Source organism: Triticum dicoccoides, chromosome 4A, assembly GCF_002162155.2.
Source record: "Triticum dicoccoides isolate Atlit2015 ecotype Zavitan chromosome 4A, WEW_v2.0, whole genome shotgun sequence".
NCBI lineage: Eukaryota > Viridiplantae > Streptophyta > Magnoliopsida > Poales > Poaceae > Triticum > Triticum dicoccoides.
Window position 1 is genome coordinate 681141160 of NC_041386.1, and position 20730 is coordinate 681161889.

Genomic DNA, 20730 nt, shown 5'->3' on the forward strand with positions numbered 1-20730 from the left:
CCACTCACGATAACTGGCACACTGATGCACTATCTGTGGAGAAGATGAAAAAAATCTTGGGCTACAAACTTAGCATCTACAGTACGGAACCGCCTGTCATCGGAAGATGCAACCACTAGCCACTGAACATGGCGTGTGAATTTGTCTGTGCTGTACATTCGTGATTGATTGGTCCATCTGCTAATCAAAGTCAAGGAATTAAAACATAGTGCCAAAAACGCTCTTATATTATGAGACGGAGGGAATAGCTCTGTTTATGAATTTTTGAACTGTCAAAATGTTTATTATTTAGGAACAGATGATGCATCAGAAACACAGCGCAGGATCATCTGTCTTCCGTGACGCGAGAATCCGGCACTGCTCCTGGTCCTGGCGTTGGTCATTTCCGGCACACGATAACAGAAAGTCGTTAATTTTGTGGATGGATTCGATCAACTGGTGCTGGGCGGCGTCCGTACAGTGGGCAGAGATACGCTTGCAGGGCAGGTAGATATGGGCATGATTGATCGTGTCTGCAGCAGCTATAGCTACCGTAGCTAGCGACACTGGCTGGTCCGGCCCGGGCATTGAAAGCCGTGTTCTCTCCACTGCACGACTCCTATCTATATCAATCTATTGTATCCGTCGGGTCTTTTTAGTCTGCATATAAGTTTTGTCCGATGTTAAAATATCTCCATTTTGTTTTGAATTCATTATGAAATGTGGTTTCATAGTTATGAAATGTGGTTTTATAGTGTATATATTTGATATAGTAGATATTGATATTTAATATAAATTTGATCAAACTTTGCAAAGTTTGACTTGACAAAAATGTAATACACGGGGTAAAAAGGAGCGGATGAAGTACCTTTTCTTTTTGGCGGGTAATCTATTGTATCTTTGCCTGCCCAGTTTGATCTCTCCTTTTTGTGCTGCCACATCTGTAAAGGGTGCACGTTGTTGAGTGGAGGATTTTGTTTCGGATCTCCATCTCACGCCACACTTTGTACAAAAGATGTCAACCCTGGCCGGCTCCTTTCCTTCCCCGCCGCTCAAGCCGCTCTCTCATCTTCTGCCTCCCCACTTGTAGCTGAGCTGCTGTCATGTTCTAACATTGACTTGTTTTTTTGAACGGGTGTTCGCGCATTGACTTTGTACGTCCATACAGTTCATCGTCAATGCATGCACGATATGAATACGCTCATCTCTTCTTCTTCTTCTTCTTCTTCTTAAGGAAACACAGGGGTATGTTGAGGTGCATCTGAATTGGCGTGTGACTTTGATCATGCTGCATCGAACTCACTCACTGAACTCCTGCACGAACACACCCACACGCACACAGAGAGGGAGGCCGGAGGAGAGGTCCCCTAGACGAGCAGTGCAGCACCCGCCCTGCCCAGCACCAGATCCGGACCATCATTAGATTCACCACTGGGGCGGCGTCCGTACAGTGGGCAGAGCTACGATTGCAGGGCAGGGAGATATGGCCATGATTGATCGTGTCTGCAGCAGCAGCTATCGCCACTGTAGCTAGCGACACCGGCTGGTCCGGGCCGGGCATTGAAAGCCGTGTTCTCTCCACTCCACGGCTCTTTGCGCCTGCCTAGTTTGATCTATCTCTCCTTTTTGAGTTTTTTAGTACTCCCGTTGTTTCTTTTTACTCCGCATATAAGATTTGGTCAAAGTCAGATCAAATTTATATGAAAAATATGAATATCTATAATATTAAAACTATTTAGTATGAAAATACATTTCGTGGTGCATCTGATAATGTTGATTTCATATTGTCAATGTTTATATTTTTTAATATAAAGTTAGTCAAACTTTACAAAGCTTGACTTTGACCAAACCTTATATGCAGACTAAAAAGAAACGGAGGGAGTACGTCTGTAAAAGATGCACTTTGAGTGGAGGATTTTGTTTCGGATCTCCATTTCACGCCACACTTTCCACAAAAGATGTCAACCATGGCCGGCTCGGCGGCTCCTTTGTTCTCCTCCGCTCAAGCTCCTCTCTCGTTTCCTGCCTCCCCAATTGAAGATGATCAGGTCCTATTAAGTTCTAGAAGTAGCATTGACCTTATTTTTTTGGACAGGTGTTGTAGCATTGACTAATCTGTGCATTCATGCATGTACTGTCCGCTTGTTGACATTCTGTAACCTGTAAGCCAGGTCCCACGTGTCATTGGCTGCTAAGTCGCCTGACTTGATTCGCGCCCCTCGCCGTGATACTTACCAACATTGCTCGCCCCTTCTTTTTTTGAAAGAACACACAGAATTGTATAGTAGGTAGTACGTCTGGCTTGAAGCAAGTTAAGGTGCATTTGACTTGGAGTGTGGCTCTGATTTGACACGCTGCAACAAGAGTAAAACACTCGAGCAGCATGTAGAATCTCAACTAAAATGTGCGAACTACGTTGTTTATCACCCACTCGCTATAAACTCCTGCACGAACACACACATGAGAGGAGAGGTCCCCTGGATGAGCATTGAGCAGTGGTTATCTCCCACCCGGCACCGGATCCGGACCATCATTAGATTCACCACTAGTCTATCTCGACTCTGCTCGAGTCCACCACCACCGCTGGTTCACGTACGGTACGGTGAAACCACGGGTAGACAGGTGGTGCGGCCGGCCCCAGGCCCGCCCGGCAAGCCCACGGGCGCCGCGGCCCCACCCCTGCCCGCCCGCCCGCCCGCTCGTACGTGACTACGTGACCCTTCTTGCTCCACCACCTCCGGTCCACCCCACCACCACGCGCGGGCGCGAGCACGGCACCAACCATGGCTGCTATCCATCCGCCCGCCTCCCACCCCCTATATATACTCCTCCCCCTCCCTCCTCACCGTCCCATCGCCCTCCTCCTCCTTCACCTCCGAGTCCAACCAACGAACGGCGGAGCGAGCTCCACCCTCGGATAACTAATGGCGATCAAGAAGGGAGGCGCGGCGGGGCTGAAGCAGATCCTGAAGCGGTGCTCGAGCCTGGGCCGGCGGCAGCAGCAGCACAACGGGGAGCAGCAGCAGCACTGGGAGGAGGAGGAGGAGGCGGCGCCGTCGGACGTGCCGCGGGGCCACTTCGCGGTGTACGTGGGCGAGTCGCGGCGGCGGTTCGTGGTGCCCATCGCGGTGCTGGACCGGCCCGAGTTCCGCTCCCTGCTCCGCCGCGCCGAGGAGGAGTTCGGCTTCGGCGGCGCCGGGGACCTGCTCGTGCTCCCCTGCGAGGAGCTCGCCTTCCGCTCCCTCTGCTCCGCCTCCTCCCTCCCCTGCACCGCCGCCCGCTGAGGCCCCGACGGCGGCAGGCCATTTGTCCGGCCCCTCGGTCCGGCCTGGCGCCATTGCCAGGCGAGCCGACGGCCGGGTGCAGACGTGCAGTGTGCGTGTAAATACGGATCCATCGATTCGACGAGGCGCATGCGCGTATTAGCGCGCGCCCTTGGAAGTTAATCGACCGCCATTGGTTGATTACCGCTGTGTGTGTGTGGAGAACTGGAGCTGGATCGAGCAAGAAGAAGACCAAGAGGAGGAGATCTTTGAAGAGAGATTTTTAGAGCTAGTGACCGATTTAATTACCGGCCGGTGTGTGAGTCAATTTGCGTGTACGTTGTTTGTGACGTGTTGGAGTCCTTGAGCCCTCAGCCTTCTCCAGCAGTGGAGGAGTGCGTGATTAGGCGAGGCGAACCGTCATTACACCCCCTTTTTCACTCTGTACATGCAAATTAGTAAGATGTGTTTGGCCGGCTAAGCTAGCTAGCTCTAGTGAACGAGATAATGTGTACGTACATGTTTGATGTTTCTTCTCCTCCCCTGGTTTGGGAAATAAACAATGGTGGTTATTATTCTCATACTCTGCACTATTTCCTTCTTCTTCTCTTTTTACTGTGGGTAGCGGTTATGTCAGACTGTATATTTGCATGAGAAACCATGCTAGAATATATAGTACGTGCGTGCAGTATATATATGATGCTTGGTGATATTTCTCTGCGTGAGCTTGTCAGTTTTCCAGGGGCTGTGGCTAGGTCTCAGACGACTGAGAATTAAAAATTAACTAAGTTTCGGTCGAGTTACATAACATGTAAGAAAATAAAAGAGAAATAACTATTTTTCTTTTGCACGGATCTCATGAATATAACACCGACTGAAACGTAACTAAATCTTAGTAGCCAGACTGATAAACAAATAACTGAAAGTACACCTTCCAGCTAGGTTCCTGTGCTACCGACACTTGTTTCCTCTGAGGCTGTCTGCACAAATGTGCACTAGACAGCTTGCGCGAAACAAGCTGGCTTCGTCAATTCTGTTACAAAACAAAAGCCAAAGATGCAAAAGGATACTACTTTATCAGTAATCTCATCCTTATTTGTATGACGAGTAAGCCGGCTTGAATCGCTCGCCCGCCGGGCAGTGGCATGATCGCGCTCTGCCGGGGTCACATGGACGCCGGCCCCGGCCGTATAACCGCCATCATGCGGCCGTCCCCATCCCCATGTGAAACGCGCCCATCACCATGCCTGTCTCCCGCTTTACAACTTTTTTACCATGTTACGCGCGCAGACCGGCCGGCACGCCATGATCGATCGTCGCCTGTCCGATCGGCCCGCCGGGACCCCTGGCCCTGCTGCCGAGCGAGCTTGCGCGGCCACGAATCCGCCCATGATCCGTCCGGTACGGACGGCGGGCCAGGCCAGCTCCATTGATCGCGGCGCACACTGCAGCGAGGCCGGCAGAGCTGGAGCACTGACTTGAGCACGTACGTCAGGCACGTACGAACTGGCTGCTGGTCCGCACGGAGGGAGGAGATGGTCGAGCACGTACGTACGGTGCGATCGGAGTCGGAGCTTAGCTGTGTACTGCGTTTACATTAGCTCCGGCCGCCGGCCGCTCTCCGGCGATCGATCAGCCGCATGAATCTCACTCTCGTGAGCATGGGCGTGTAACCCGACCCAACCACCCGGCCGGCAGCCCCACGACGTGCCTGCCGCTCCGCCGCGCCGCATGGGGGCTGGCTGCCGGCCGGGGGCCCGGAGCACGCGCCCAGCGCAGGCGCGGGCGCCACACGTCCACATGCACGGTCACGAGCGCTCCCCTGCCGCTGCTCCTTCGCTCACGGAAGGGATCACGGTGGCACTTGGCAATGCCATGCACAGATGCGCATGCGGCGCCCACCAGGCCACCACCTGCGCGCACGTACGTACGTACGTAGCGTGAACGTGAACGTGAGCGGGCGCCCAGCCCCTCCACTTACGCCCCATGCATCTACGTACTCGCCAGCCCCAATGATGTAGCTAACTACAAGCACCGCTTTAGGCAGGCAGTGGTACCTTGCCATTGCATTATACGCGTACGTGCTTCCATTTCCATATGTGCACTCGCATGCCAACGTGTGGCCGGTTGTACGTGTACTTGCATTGTATGGGTTCGCACGTACTAGTACGCACTGGAACAGCTCTGCCCGATTATATATCACAGTACTGCACGGACGTGTGCGCGCATGCAATTGATGGTGCAAGTATGGGCGCGCGCATACGTAGTGCGCAGCAGTTTAGCTAGCGTGACAGTGTGGCGCCGTACGAGCATTATTTATTTTGAGGGAGAGCATCTTCAACAGCCGCGCTAAACAAGCGCCGCGCCGTAAATTTACCCATTTTAGCGCCCGCGCAATCGCTAGTGCGTCTTCAGCGGGCGCGCAATAACCGTGTGCGCAGCATATAGAGTTGGACGCGCCGTCCGAACCGCTACCCCGCACTGCGTATTTGGGGCCCCCGCTTCCGCGCGCGGCACACACGAGCGCTCGCGCCGCACTCTTTCCTATGCGTCACCTTCGCCCCGCACGCGCCGGCACCCCCCTCATCCCATCCTACAGCCGCGAACCCTCCACCGTCGCAAACCGAGCGTTGGCCACGCCTCCGCCGGAGCTCCTCCGAGTATCGGCCTCGCGCGCGGCCTCTTCATGCCGCCGTGGATGACCTCCGCGGCAGGTGGCGTCGTGCCGGCGCCCGCCGTGATGATGCCACGTGAAGATGAGGATGAAGACAAAGACGAGGACGAGGCTTGATTCTTATGCTTTTGGTTTGCATTTTGAACTTGGTTGAATTATGTTGTGAACATGCATTTAAACTTGTGGGCATGAACTTTTGGGCGCAAACTTGGTTGGAATGATGTTTGTGATTCAACATATGCCAATATATTGTGTTGAAGTGTGAAATTTATGCCCAAAATAAAAACAAATGTGTGCGCCGGCTGTTCGTGCGCGCTGCATTTTAGCGCTATTGCTGGAGCAAGCGCTGCGCGACACGCCAAACCTAACGATGGACACGCCGTAAAACAGATTTTAGCGCGCTGCATGTTAGGCACCTGTTGGAGATGCTCTAATATGCGCAGTAGGTTGATATTTCTGCTCGGGATGGGCGTACGCCTGCACGAACGAGCGAGCGTGCGTACACGACCGTTACTCCCACGAGCCTGTGTTGTACACCACCCGTTTGTGCTGACGGGTTTGTCATTTTCCAACGCATGGGCATGTATGATTAGAGTACGAGCTTCTCCTGCAGACACGCACGTACACGCGCACGTACGTATGATGTGTTATGGTGTGCCAGTATGTACGTAGACGATGGGTGGTCGGTCGAGTTCACGAACAGTCGCTTTCCACCAGCGCGATCGATCCGATTATCTGTCTCTCTCTCTCTCGTTCCAGTTGCTTGCAATATATCTTCGTGTTATGGTGTACGTAGACTTGGACACAGTGGCACAGTGCGTGCACGGCTTCATGTTGCTTTTTCTAAGAGAAAACTTATGCAGCGACGCGTGCATTGACCGGTCCAACGAAGGACCAAAGCCAGGACTCTCGCAGTAAGTAAGGCCAACTCCACCGCGCGACCCCAAACGGACATCCGTTTTGTCCGGATCCTGTCCGTTTGGGTAGCGATTTGGGGTCGTGTCCGGGCATGTCCTGAGATGCGGTGGCCGTGGGCGCGCGGCCGCATCCATTTTGCCCCATCCTGGCCCCGGTTCACGCCGACAACAGAGCCAGCGGCCTACACGTCCATCGCCGGCATCAGCCAGCGGCCGGCAACACAGCCAGCCTCCAGAATGAATAGTTCTACTCGCCGGCAACACAGTCGGCCTCCAAAATGAATGGTTTCTCGCCGGCACACTACCAGCGGCCCGACGGGCGGGCGGGCGGCACCCATGCCAGCCTCAAAAAGAACGGCCACGCCGATCGGACGACCTAGTTCAGGCCTTCGGCGTCGAGCATCTCCTTCTGTCTGGCCTCGAACCAGGCCCTCGTCTTGTCGCTCATCTTCGACAAGTCCACGCTCATGATCGCAAGGGCCACCTCCTTCGCTTTGGTGGCGGCATTGGTGGCCTCGATGTCGAGCTGCCTTTGCCTGGCCTTGACGTTGTCGGCCTCGATTCGAGCTGCCTTTGCCGGGCCGCCTCCTCCATGTCGAGCTGCCTTTGCCGGGCCGCCTTCTCCATGTCGATCTTCCTCCTCTTGGCCGCCTCCTCCATCTCAAGCTTCTGTCTTTGAAGGTCTAGGTATTGCTTCATTTGCTCGTCCTTGCTTTGCCGCTTCTTCTCGTCCCTCACATCCTTTTGAGACATCATGCCATGCAAAGTCTCATGCAAGGCCATGGATGAGGCGTCACGTATGTCGTCCACCTTGGAGTTGGTCTTGCCCCTCGGCCTCTTCAACGCCTCGCCATCTCCACCTCCGGCGAACTTGGCCGTCTTCAGTCCTCTTTTTCTTTGTAGTTCACGGTATTGGTCCTTGAACTTAGGGCACATGTTGATGAGCGTCCAACAATGCGTAAGAGTGAATGGCTTGTCATTGTGCCGGGCCTTGAATGCCTCCAAAGATTGGAATGCCTACACCACATGATCAACAACAAGTGAACATGCAAACATATACATGGCCAAAGTCTCATGGCCGTAGCAAGGAAAGGGCTAGAAAGAGGAGATCATACCATGTCCCCAACGCCGAGACCACTCACGGGCCATGCTTCAACGCTCTCAAATGCGGCGCAATACTTGTTGCACTCTTGTTGGATGAACAACCATCTTTTTTGAATCGAACCGATGCCACGGTTGCTTGTAATTTGGAAGGGCTCAAACATCTTCCTTTCATGGAATGTTTTGTGGACTCTCGTCCAAAAAACAATGCCCTTTTGTTGCGCGCCGGTCCTCGGATCTTGGCTAATCTCCATCCAAGCTTGGCAAATCAACTTGTCCTCATCTTGTGTATATGAACCCGTGCGAATGCTCTTCCTCTTCTTTTGAGCCTCCGCTCTTTGGGTGAGCTCGTCGATGAACAATGGCGCACCACTAATATCAACGTCATTGCTTTCTTCTTCTTCTTCATCACCTTCGACATAGATGTCATCGTCTTCATGCCACGAGTCACCATGGTCGTAGTCAGCATGGTCGTGCCCACCTTCATCGGGGACGTACTCGGCGCGGCCATCCTGACTTTGGGTCTCATCGGGGTCGTAGGCACGACCATGCCCACCGTCAAAGATCACGTCCTCCATTTAGCGGTTGTAGAAGGGGTCGTCGACCGCTGGCGTTGGGGTTGGCATTTCATCAAACAAGACGCGGGGGGCCGGCATGGTGCCCGTGAACGATGCCCGTGCCTGCTTTCTTAGCATCTCGACGGACGGCCGCCCGCCGCTGCTAGACCCAGGCGTGACATTGAGGTCGATGACGGCCGCGGGGCACGGTGTGGACGGCGCGAACGCGCCCACGTCCGGCGACCCCGAGAAACGGGTTTGGCCGTCGTGCCTTGGCGGAGGGAAGCAGGGCGACATGGGCGCGGTGCGCGACGTCGGTGACTGGCAGTGCGTAGGCCCGGCGACCGACGAGCCTGTGCTTGCCGGGCCGACGGCCGCTGCAAGGAACCCGGCAGGACGGCCCATGCCAAGCATGAGGATGGCGTGCGCTTTGTTGACGAGGTCCTCCTTCTCGTCGGCAGCGGCCTTGCGCCGCGCGGCCTCCAGCTCCTCGCGCTGGGCGGTGAACTTGGCCGCGGCGGCATTGACCTTGACGACCGCTCTCCGTTCCCTCCTCTTCGTCGATTCCGCGTCCAACTTGGCGATCTTCTCCGGCGTGCACTCCGACTGCGGCTTCCTTGCCGCCTTCTTCTTGACCTTTGCGGGCGGGTCGACGGCCAGGCCGAAGGAACCCGGCGGCGGCGGGGCATCGGCCATGGACGGGGGAGAGAGGGGGCGACGGGGGAGGGTTTGGGGCAAATGGCGCCAAATGGGCAGGGGGGGTTGGTTTCTCCCACCGACGGGCGGGCCAGGGGAGGACAAGCGCGCGCGTCTTGCCCGTCCGCGCGCTGTCCGTTTCACCCCAAACCGAGCGCAAGTTTGGGCCGGGGATGGGTCGAAAACGGACCGAATCCGGACATTTGTCCGTTTGAGGCCGCGCGCTGGGCCGCCTCTTTTGTTCCTTTTACCCCAAACAGATGGGGGCGGACAGGATAGGGTCGCGCGGTGGAGTTGGCCTAACACATGCATGCAGCACAGAGACATAGACCAGAACCCAACCGGCGAGCTACTCCGGTGTGTCTGTCTGTGCACAGTAACTTGATCGCCACCCTTGGACGCACAACAGCTTTTCCACACAGCAGAAAGCAGCAGCAGCATCGTGAAAGCTAGAGGAGGAGCGAGCAGGTTTAATCTTCAGAGAGGTGGTTGGAGCAGTAGTAAAGTAAACGATATGAGGCAGGGTTGAAAGCCGAGTGAATGAATGAGTCGGATAACATGGCATGCAGGGGGCCGGGGCAGGGGCAGGCCATGTGCCGCTCGCTCGGTCGCGCGCGCGCTCTAGAGCCGCAGCAGCAACTCGTGACCAACACAGGCAGAGGCAGGCAGCAACAGGGGAAAGCAGCAGCAGCGGATGGCAATAATGCCACACTCATCACTCGCCCCCTCTCTTTCCTCCAAGCAGCGGTGCACACGCACTGTCGTACGCCCCGGCCTGCACGGACGTACCCCCACGCCCCAGCCCAGCACGGCCGCCCCCTATAACCCTACCTTAGCCGGGGCCCCTCCCCCCACAGCGCCATGTGTAGCCGTCCGCCAGCCTGCACCTCACCTCCCCTAGTCACCTCAGCCAGCCATCCCAGGCCGGCCAGTGAAAAAATCTGGCCGCCTGCGCACCAACGGCAATCATAATTCCTTCCATGAGACTCATTCATGGGGATGGTGACCCGAGCGAGGTCCTGGGCGGGCAAGGCAGCGGTGTCATGGCGCCGCTGGTGGCCATGGCGGGCCCTGCCGGCCGCGGGCGGGGCCACCACCCCTGGCAATGATAAGTTCTTGGGGTGGGCGATGGATGGCCAGGAAGAGAGGCGAGACGAGACCCGACGACGATGTGATCGCTCCTTCCGCTTCCTTCCTGCGGCGGTTGGGCGACAACGACCCTTGTACAAGAGATTTATTCCCGCCATATCTCCCGCCGGATCCCATGTCGGGGTCGTAATTAGGCAAGCAACGAACGGGCGGGTAATATAACAACAAACTCTTTTGTACTGTGCACATCATCTCTGCAGTTTCGTACTATTGTCAAACTCAAAACTGATGGACTCATTTGATTGACGGGTACGCGAAATCACGCGAAATCGCTTCGAATCTGGGGTTTTGATTCGAGTATGTCGTTGTTACACTGGTGAAGGACTGGAGCATCATGCTACTCTACAGCAAGTAATTTCCGAGGGACGGAACAGAACGGAAGGAAAAACGAACTTTGTGGGTGAAGCGAGAGCGGCGCCAAATCACAGGAAAAACCTTCTCCTGCTCGTGTCCAGGTCGGGCTGCAAATGGCAAGGCAAGGTTCCGGGTTATGTCACGGGGACTCATAATGTAGCGAGTAGAGTGGAATGGTGAGTGGATGATGATGATGATAGTAGTAGTAGTACCTTGTGAACCCACTCGTACTCCCCGCTTTTGGTGTCGAAGGTCCCGTGTTGCAATGTGAGCAGCTTCAGGGTGAACCGAGGGCCGCATTCCTATATCATCAATAAAGCCACAGATAAAACTTCAGGATTACTGATAAAAGGTAGTAAAAGATTGCTATTCTATAATGGGTTCCTTCCATCAGCAGTAGTCAAATAGCATCATCGCTAACATGTAACGGGCAAGATAGTCAAGGTACATGAACTTGTGGGATTTCACTTAGTATAAACTCTTTTTTTGGAAAACAACCATCACTATCTGAACATATGCAACATAGAAGGATTGCGAGGACAGGACTTTGGTCCTTTCAAGGTTGGTTGATTACAGTATTGTGAATGAAAATCCTTGCAATCACACATAAAACTCTGGTATGGAGTAGTAGTACTGTATCTCAAGTACCTGAAGGCGGCAGTTTATTTGCTTCTCAGTTTTCGTTTCACCCTTCGATTTCTTGTCCTTTGAAACGATCTTCTTTTCTTTCTCCTCAAAGATGTACCTATAGTGAGGAATTGCAGATCATTAATATTCAAATGCTGAAGGTAAATTAGTATGCAGAATTACAAACTTGCGACACCGTTATAACACACTACTGCTTGCATTGCACATTTGCGCCTGTGGTACTACAAGTATATAAACTATTGTATAATCATGAAAACCAACAATTTCATATCTCTAAAATGGTAACAGCATGCTTTTGACTTAATTGTGTTTTCATATATATTCACCTGTGATGACGGAAAAATATATAGTCTCGCTGATTGTGGAAGGTCACAACTCGGCGGCCACGGAAATTTGGGTCTTGAGGGAAAAGAGATTGTATCATCCTGAATAAACAACAGGGGAAAGTAGACGTGTTAACAACATTTTTTAATATAAGGTTGTCCTTTTGTAAAAGGAGTGCTTATTCTTGAATTACCTCCCAACACGGTGACCAAGGCGCGTAGTAAAATTGTTCAACACCAACTCTGGCTTATGACTTGTAGGGTTCCCATGGTTCTGTCATACAGAGAGATAAACCAAAATGTTAAGTGAAGGTAATCTTGATTGGTCAGTAGTAAAAGTTTCAAGTAAACTAGCTTTATACAGCAATAAACAGCAAAATACCCAAACAACACATAATGGCGTATAACAAGAGCACATAAAAATACAAATATTGTGATTACAGAAAATTAGTGTATCAAGATGTCCTATCTGATAATACACTTTTCAGCGTCCCATCAATCTAGAAGATCATCTACATAGCCATGAACTGATGAGCCCAACTCCGTTGCAATAAGTACAAATCAAAAGCTGTAAAGCATGGCAAAATTAAAACAGCAACGTGGATATGTCAGACAGAGACATGGACCAGTCTCCAGCAGACATGCCATATGATACCGAACATTGACATATGCAAATCTGTCTTGCGTAGACAAAAGTAACATGTCTAAGACAAACTAGAGACAGGCTAGAGACAAGAGACAAGCTAGAGACAAGGAGGATGATCAATTGATGGCAACTTGACTTTTTTGTTTATGTTCAATGAACCTTTAGTTCAAAAGGTAAGCAGTGTAATATATGTATTTATGACATAACCGTTCCCAACTGCGGGTGCTATCTGAACCACATGATCAAATTTGTAGACTTATTTTTCGAAGAATCAAACAAAGACTTGTTAACAAAAACATTGCACAGTTGATTCTAACACTCCTGCCTAACACAGCAGGAGTCTCATAGAAAACGGAGAACAATAGGATTGTCGAATAAAGCAATCCTCCTTCCAGCACATAGAATACTATTATAAATGTATAATGCAGTTCCTTCTAATAAATCTAGAAAAACGGAGAACAATAGGACTTTTTCTAAATCTATAAAAACAAAAACAATGTTCTTATATGCAGCTAACAAGGTGATGATCTTATACAACCTAGGACGAGCAGAAAGTAGCATATGTATTGATCTTTAGTCACTATAACAGACAAAACAGTAAGCAAACAACCATCTTGTCGTAAAAAATCAATCTGATGAGATTAGCCACTTCACATTTTCTAAATTGCCGCACAGGTTTGAAAACCAGGAATAGGAAGGAGAGGCTTCATGTCCTTCTACGCAGTACATAGAAGTTGCTTATGGGGTCACAATTGACAGCTTTAACACATCAAATAGTCATGCCAATTATATATAAATATAAAAGTAATATGGGATTATCAGCACAGAAGATGGGTCCTTTCCAGAATCAACTAACACTAGCTTGCCCTTGTGTGCAATAGTTATTAGAGAGGAGACATTAAAGCTCCCGCTCTTCACACAGCAACTAAATTTTCAAGAGAAGACAGCTTAGCACACAGAGCACAGCATTACTGTACTGTTCCCTTTGGAGAAAGATTATGCTAGGTGACTACAAAAAATGGTTAGTGGTTACTTGGTTATCATGTTTAACAATACTAAGTAGTTTCATAGCAATAAGGTAGAGGGAAGAGAAATGCTCAAGACTAGGTCTCAGTCATTATGACTGCTGAACTACTAGATGTCAGTAAGTGATAACAATACAACACTTCAACAAATTCTTCACAAATTTATGGGTCCTTATTTCGGTATTTCCAGTAAAAGCTCAAACAGTTTATCTAAGAGACTGAGAGTATGCAGTTATGCTCACTAGTTGACTAGATCTTGTTGAGTGACTAGTAAACCTCTACTCAAGAACTATGGACTGCAAAGAAGACATAGGTAAGGAAATGCACACAAGCAAACAAAAATGGAAATCACACATGTAATAACTTGACATGAAAGAAGATACTAAAAACTACGGTGTTAATGTTAGTATAGAAAGTACAGATATAGTACCTTTATATCCTTCCGCAGAACGAGCTTGGATAGCTTAAAATGTGCAGTAGGGCCCTCAGGTAGGTTGATGATCAGCAGTGCATCTGTTACACAAATGACAACACAAGATGTCAGAAACAAGAACATTAAAAAAGACACAAAAATGATGAATTCTAACCAGGTTCCCGTCGATTTGTGTGGACGACCATGACTGAAGTGAACTCTCTGTTATTTGCATATTCCACAATCTGACAATAACAGTGTGTTACTATGGATATGAAGACATAACTAACTGGACTAAATGAATGGAACGTAACATGAGAACTCATCATACTTTCTTCAGGTCATAAGTTCCTCTATTAACATATTGAGCATTTGGAATCACTTGCATTAACTCCTTAATAAAAGCAGGTCCCCTCTGTCAACATAAGGAGCAGAAAGTACATTGTTAGATGACAAAATCTTGTTACAAGTTATCAAATTATCACAGATTCAGAATATCGAGCACAGAATCAGTGACGAGGTAAAAAATGCATACCCCTGAATTGAAGCGGCATGTGGTAATCAATACTTTCGGGGTTACTACTTGTTTAAGCACTGCATTGAATTCATCAGCATCATTCCCTGCAAACAGCTGCACACAGGAACTATTATTAGAATATACACAGACCTGGTAGAGCTGAGACACTAGCCTAAATAAGCATTCGTCTAGAGAGAATTACATAATAGATATATCAAGTCAAGACAGTGGTAGTGGTCTAAATATAACATGTCCTAACAGACCTAACAGAGATGCTTAATGCTTTCATAGCGTATTTCACTGACATTGAGGTAAGAAGTCAGCAAGATAATCAGAAAAATACTGGTTTTGGTTCTAAAGCAATGAAAATGGAGTATTCAGCAACCACAACAGCAGCTATAAATATAACCGTACTGTATTGATAATGACGGAAGAATGTGAATGTGTACATTGCAATATACAAAAAAATTGTCAATTGTAATGACACACACTATAACAGCAACACAAGCATAGCAAATCTAACTTCGGACCTGTTAATTAACAATAACTGCTGTAATCGTTCACCCAATATACGTAATTATAAGTGTGATATTACTGAACATCTGAATACTTTAACATGCTACTACAGACGAGATTCTGGAAATCCATAAGTACTGTATCTATCACAATGCAATGGTACCATATGTGTCGTGTTAATGTTATAAAACTGACAAGTGTACACCAATTGTGCAGGTTAATAACAAGAATTAAGCAGAATACTGCAGCACCGAAACACAAATTCTGACCAAAATCTCCAGCATCCAAATGTTTGCTTTTACTTGAGCTTGAAAACAATCTACTAAGCATGCAGCCCAGTCAACGAATGGTAACCACCACCCAAATGCACACCTAACTCCACCCAATACTTATGAACATGCTACTACAGAAGAGATTCTGTATTATTAACATGCTACTACAGAAGAGATTCTGGAAAGCCATAAGTACTATCTATCTTAATGCAATGGTACCATATGTGTCATGTTAATGTTATAAAAGTGACATGTGTACAAGCAATTGTGCAGGTTAATAACAAGAATTAAGCACAATACTGCAGCACCAAAACACAAATTCTGACCAAAATGTCCAGCACCCAAATGTTTGCTTTTAGTCTTTTACTTGAGTTTGAAAACAATCTACTAAGCATGCAGCCCAGTCAACGAACGGTAACCACCCAAATGCACACCTAACTTCACCCAACCATATCAATGAAAGAAATCTCTCTCCAAAATCATGTCCATACCTACTCTCTCGTATTTAGTCATGCTATCAGAAATAAGAAGCTACTAGTTCTGTTGTTAGCTTAAACCAAACATAGCATAGAAGATATGATGTTCCAATCATTTCAACAGTTCCGACAGTCGCACTGATTATACTGATCAATTCAGCAGCAGAGAAGGCATTGTACGAACCTCCTGGTCGTCAGGACGGCAGACGGTCTCGTCAGGCTCCCTGGTGTTCTCGATCGTCCGGGGGACCTGCTTCTCCGGCACCTGCAAACACCCAATCGCGCCAAAAGACTGTCAGAATCCATCCAGAGCCTCGCGTCCCACTGGAAAAAAAACGTTTCTGGGGTGGGGGAGGAGAAGACGCTTGCCTCCTCGCCAAGCTCGGCGGCACGCTGGGCGGCCTGGCCGCGCTCGCGGCCGAGCCTGCGCTTCTGGGCCTTCTTCTCGCGCTTGAGCTTGGCGTACACCTCGCTGCGCTTCTCCTTGTTCCTGATCTCCGAGGGCAGCGGCGGCGCCGGCTTCTCCTCCTTGGGCCTCTTGTCCCTCCGCCCCCGCCTCTCGCCCTCGTCCGCCGCCTCATCGCCGTCAGGCTGCCTCCGCTTCCTGTCCTCCCTCGCCATCGCCTTCGCTGCTGCCGTTCTAGGTTGTTCTGCGCGGGGATGACATAGCAATAGATCAATACATATGGCGCAGCAAGCAATTGCATAGCAATCTGCAGCAAGCAATCATGCAATATAGAGCAAAAAATGCAGCAAGTATTCATCAATAAATAGCCACCGTACAGGAACACACGACAATGTGCGGCAATGCTATCAAAATTTCGTCCGCTTCACATCAATATACAACGATATCTCAAGCAATATGCATCAACCCATCAAAAAATTCATCCGCCTTACATCATCAATATTAGACAACAATACGACAGAGCAAAACAAAACCGAAAAATCCCATCCTCTTTCTATCTGTACAGGAGGTGGGAGGGGAATGGGGAGCGGGAGGAAAGGGGAGCGGCTACCTTGGAGAGCGGACGGAGGAGGTCGCGGCGGGGCGGCGGGGCAGCGGGAGGCGTCGCCGGCGGCTGCCCTTGCTGGTTCAGTGGTCCACGCGAGTTGTTGAGGCGGGGAGGCGGGGGGAGGAGATCCGGCGAGCGGTGGCGGAGGAGGAGGTCGCGGGGGGGAGGCGGCTTGGCGCGCGGCGGTGGAGGGGCGGCGGCTAGGAACCCTAGCTGCCGCTGGGGTGTATGGGGATCGAGCAGGGGGGTTCTGGACGAAACACAGCCTAGGGCACCGCGGCGGCGGGTTTGGGATTAGGAAGACCCGTGTGAGACTACTGGGCCGTGCATCGATGCCGTGGGCTGATATCGTCTTTGTGTTTTTTTTCTTGTTTTTTATGGTTACTAAAATTTGTGAACTGTGAAGCAATAAAAAGAATCTTCTCTACCCTTAAAATTTGTAAACCAGAAGTACTTTTATTCCTGCTATATTTTTTTTGCATCCCTTATATCAGCTTTTATTATCACATAGGAAACTTATATTCATCATGGTTAGATATCTCTTGCATCAACCTCTGTTAGAATCTTGGCTCGGAGATTTAAATATAATAATTTTAAACTAAATTATTTTACTTTCATTAAGTAAAAAACACTGGTTATCTCTCTTATGAGCTATGCCATACAGGAAACTATGTTATTAATGATGCACACAATTTTTTTATTGATGTTCGTTGATTGCAGGAAATTTCCAAAATGGTGTGCATTACTTATGTGTCCCCAGTACTTTCCAAAACAGAAACTTCAAGCACACCTTTGTCATCGTTCATGGCTATTTTTCATTTCTTTCTATCAAATGCCATCTTCATCATGTTGTATAATGCTCATTTATCCTTAGCCCGTTTCAAATTTCTGATTCACCTATATATATAAGCCGCTATATTTATATATTTAGTGGTTGCTTAGTGCGGCTAAGTAATTTGGAAGCATATTCACGCATTTATATGCATCAAGGGAGGCACTTCATAGGTAAAACAATTGATTGCAATTAAAGATGACATTGCCTGCGCACCTGCGAGGGCCACTATGTTAGTTACTACATAATTGTAAAAATGTTTGTTTTAATATGAATATCATGTTGTGATGGTCCTCTTACCATGCATGGTTGCATATTGAAATAGGCCATTTTCATTCATGGTTGTATGTTGAGATAGTATGCTTACACGTTAAGAGATAGTAATTAGTCAAAAATACCTATTTAATTATATAAGATTTATAGCGGTAATAGCGGATTAAATGACTTATATAATTACCCACACACCAACATAATTTATACGAATGCAAGCGCACTCTATTTTGAAAGCACCATGTTCCGACTCTGACACAAAACCTGAAGTCATGGCTTAGTTGCAACAATCGACTACTCCACGACAAGTCTACTTATTTGGGATTCACACAACAACTTTGCCAGGTTTATAAGTACACTTTAGTTACTGACTGGTAGGGCCTTGAACGAGAAACAATATCAAAATGGTAGACAAAATGACCTTGCTTCAAGCCCTCACCCAAGGTCTATGCTTCGTCATTGATGTTTCTAGCTTCGGCTTCTTCTGCTTCATCATCGGTGCTTCGAGCATCAGCTTTCTTCCAGCATCACTTTCTCATGGTTCCTTGTCACTGCTTCGAAATTCACTCTCTCCTGATTCCTCATCAATGCTTCCCATTTCACTTTCTCCTAAATTGACCGCGTTCTCAACTTGTCCCGCTGATAAAAAATACATAAGTTACTAACTATTAACACCTTCTTGCAAATAATAAATAGTAGTAGTACAATAGACAACATAGAGGTAAACAAATTACATACCTGGGGATTGTAGAAGCTAAAATAGGGGAACAGAGCCCATGGATGGTTGAAAAGACGAAGCTCGCTCGTGAGCTTCTTCGACCTTAGTGACTTGAGATCAATCATGTAGGTGCCAATATTTGTGGTTGCAAAGATGATAGTCGTTCTTTCAACAGAGCCAACCAACTCGGTATGTGAGATCATGGGATTGCTTGCAAGGAGATGCTTCTTTAGGTCAATGACTTCAGATTTTGTCCACGTTGCAACCTGGTCGTGACAAACCTCCCTCCAGTACACGGAGAGATTGAAACCACTGAGCCTCGCAATCCCCAGTTGGCCGTCCTCCGGTGCAATCAGGGCATGAGAGTCAAAGCGGGCACTCTGAATCTCAAACGCCGGCTCAATCTCTGATAGGCAAGACATCCCCAAGTCATACTTAAGTACACCAAGACGAGCATCGTCGTGCATCAAGATAAAATGTAGCGCGCCTCCGGAGAGCACACCGGGCATCCAAGAGATACTGATATCACTCTCAATAAAACCTAGATCAAGGGAGGCCGGGGTGCTCCAAGTACTCGTGTCCGACAAATACATGATTGTCGTGGCCACCTTATCCTCGTCAAGGCTAATGGAGACCACAAAAAATGGGCCCGATTGGCAAGCCCCATGGTCGCAACCGTCAACGGCACAAAGCATAGTTGCACATTCATAAGTATTCCAACTGTCGCCTCTCTGTGGTGCCGGCAGCTCCCTGGTGTTGCCCATCATGGGGAACCAGATGACCCAATCTGAAAATAGGACACGGCCGTGGCGACAGTCGGCCACATTATTGTGTTTAGGGTGACCATGGGGGATAAATTTGGTGATGGGGATGAAGGGTTAATTGCAGAACCAACTGTGGAGAAGTCCGAGCATAGGTGGTGTATTATGGAGATCTCGATAATGGTTGAGGAAGCCATTGTCGGAGAGGAGGCGGCACCACAGTGGGCAAACGGGGGATGCACACACGAAATTCTCAGGCTCACCAGGCGGGAGGCGGATGAGGATTGCCTCTACGATTTCTTCCACGTCCTTGATCTCCAGTGCATCTTCCATATGGCTGGACCGGCAGCCTACGGGTGTTGGCACTAAAACACGTAAATTGTTAGCGGGTATTCTCATATGCCTCCAAATGCCAATAAAATGCTAGCCTATACAACTAAAGGTGTTTTAAATAATGGTGGAGGTACTCGTGAAGGCAAAGACCTTTCGAGCCATTTTTCTAAAATGCCTCAGAAACACACAATGGAGGCATCTTCAGAACGCCTACAAGCATAATTTGTGGCATTATAAAGAATGTCTCCAAAGTTCAAATGTGGCCTTTCTCAGGCTGCCTCCAAAAAAAATTGTGGCGCTTTTCAAATTGCCTTAAAAAGAGTTTATGGGATGTTTGAAGAATCTGTATAATAATAGACAAGGAGAAATGCCAAAAGTTGTCAATTAGTTTATTGATTTAAGATAAGATCAAGTACACTAGATAACATGTAGGGATGTTCTATATATAAATGCCAAATGCCCCCGCGAATTGATTACCAATGTATATATATATAGCTTACTCCTTGTGTGCATTTTTCTAACATGAATAGAAGGCTCACCATACATAGAAGGACACAGCGAACAAGCTCAAATTTCAACAGGACAAGTAGTCACACTCCATGATGTCATAGCAAAATGATTCTTCCCATAGACTATCTAGCACAAAGAAAAGGCGGAAGTAGAATGAACTACAACAATTAAGGGACATTACCTCAAACACCTTGTGTGCATTATGGCATCAGATCAACATCAACCAGGCATGGGTATGCCTGGCGCGGGTAGGATGACCCTTGATTTGTGCGTGGCCTGGTCCACCTTGCTCCTCCTCCGCTCCGGTGCCCAGATCTCCCCTCTACTTCACTACACCCACTGCAATCCCACCTCCGAGATCGGGGACGAGAGAGGAAGAGGTGCAGCGTGGGATGGCAGTGGAGGTCGCAGTGGTCACGACGGCTGCGGCGGTTCCAGCGTAGTACTCCCGTGGCACAGGCGGCCCCGTTGGCGACGAGTCGCCCGACAATGGATAGGATGGGGATTTTTTGTTGTGTTCCTATTTTGAGGTGGGGAGGGGGAGGGAGGAGGTCCGACGAGCAGTGTAGGAAGAGGAGGTTGTGGAGGGGAAGCGGCGCCGGTGGCTTGGCACGCGACAGTGGAGGGGAAGCGGTGCCGGTGGCTTGGCACGCGGTGGTGGAGGGGGCGGCTAGGAACCCTAGCAGCCGCTCGGGTGTATGGGGATCGAGCAGGGGGGTTCTGGACGAAACACAACCTAAGTGTCTAGGGCACCGCAACGGCGGATTT

At 49.2% G+C, this 20730-nt stretch overlaps 3 protein-coding genes across 3 annotated transcripts; 1 reads left to right on the top strand and 2 right to left on the bottom strand.

Annotated features, from left to right (window-relative positions):
• The first annotated feature begins 2823 nt into the window (after positions 1–2823).
• LOC119287909 (auxin-responsive protein SAUR50-like) lies at positions 2824–3399 on the top strand. Its single transcript, XM_037567529.1, has one exon. The coding sequence runs from the start codon at positions 2904–2906 to the stop codon at positions 3261–3263; it is 360 nt and encodes a 119-aa protein (XP_037423426.1). The 5' UTR covers positions 2824–2903; the 3' UTR covers positions 3264–3399.
• A 7147-nt stretch (positions 3400–10546) lies between these two features.
• Positions 10547–16804, bottom strand: LOC119287910 (ribosome production factor 1-like). The gene is made up of 12 exons (XM_037567530.1): positions 16542–16804; positions 15895–16175; positions 15710–15790; positions 14280–14375; positions 14076–14159; positions 13920–13989; positions 13763–13845; positions 11856–11935; positions 11665–11763; positions 11339–11435; positions 10903–10992; positions 10547–10797 (listed from the first exon to the last, which is right to left on the bottom strand). Exons 2-12 carry the CDS (start codon positions 16144–16146, stop codon positions 10759–10761), a joined length of 1071 nt encoding a protein of 356 aa, XP_037423427.1. The 5' UTR covers positions 16147–16175; positions 16542–16804; the 3' UTR covers positions 10547–10758.
• A 1046-nt stretch (positions 16805–17850) lies between these two features.
• Positions 17851–19235, bottom strand: LOC119289714. The gene is made up of 2 exons (XM_037568965.1): positions 18379–19235; positions 17851–18279 (listed from the first exon to the last, which is right to left on the bottom strand). Exons 1-2 carry the CDS (start codon positions 19123–19125, stop codon positions 18250–18252), a joined length of 777 nt encoding a protein of 258 aa, XP_037424862.1. The 5' UTR covers positions 19126–19235; the 3' UTR covers positions 17851–18249.
• Between the last annotated feature and the right edge of the window lie 1495 nt (positions 19236–20730).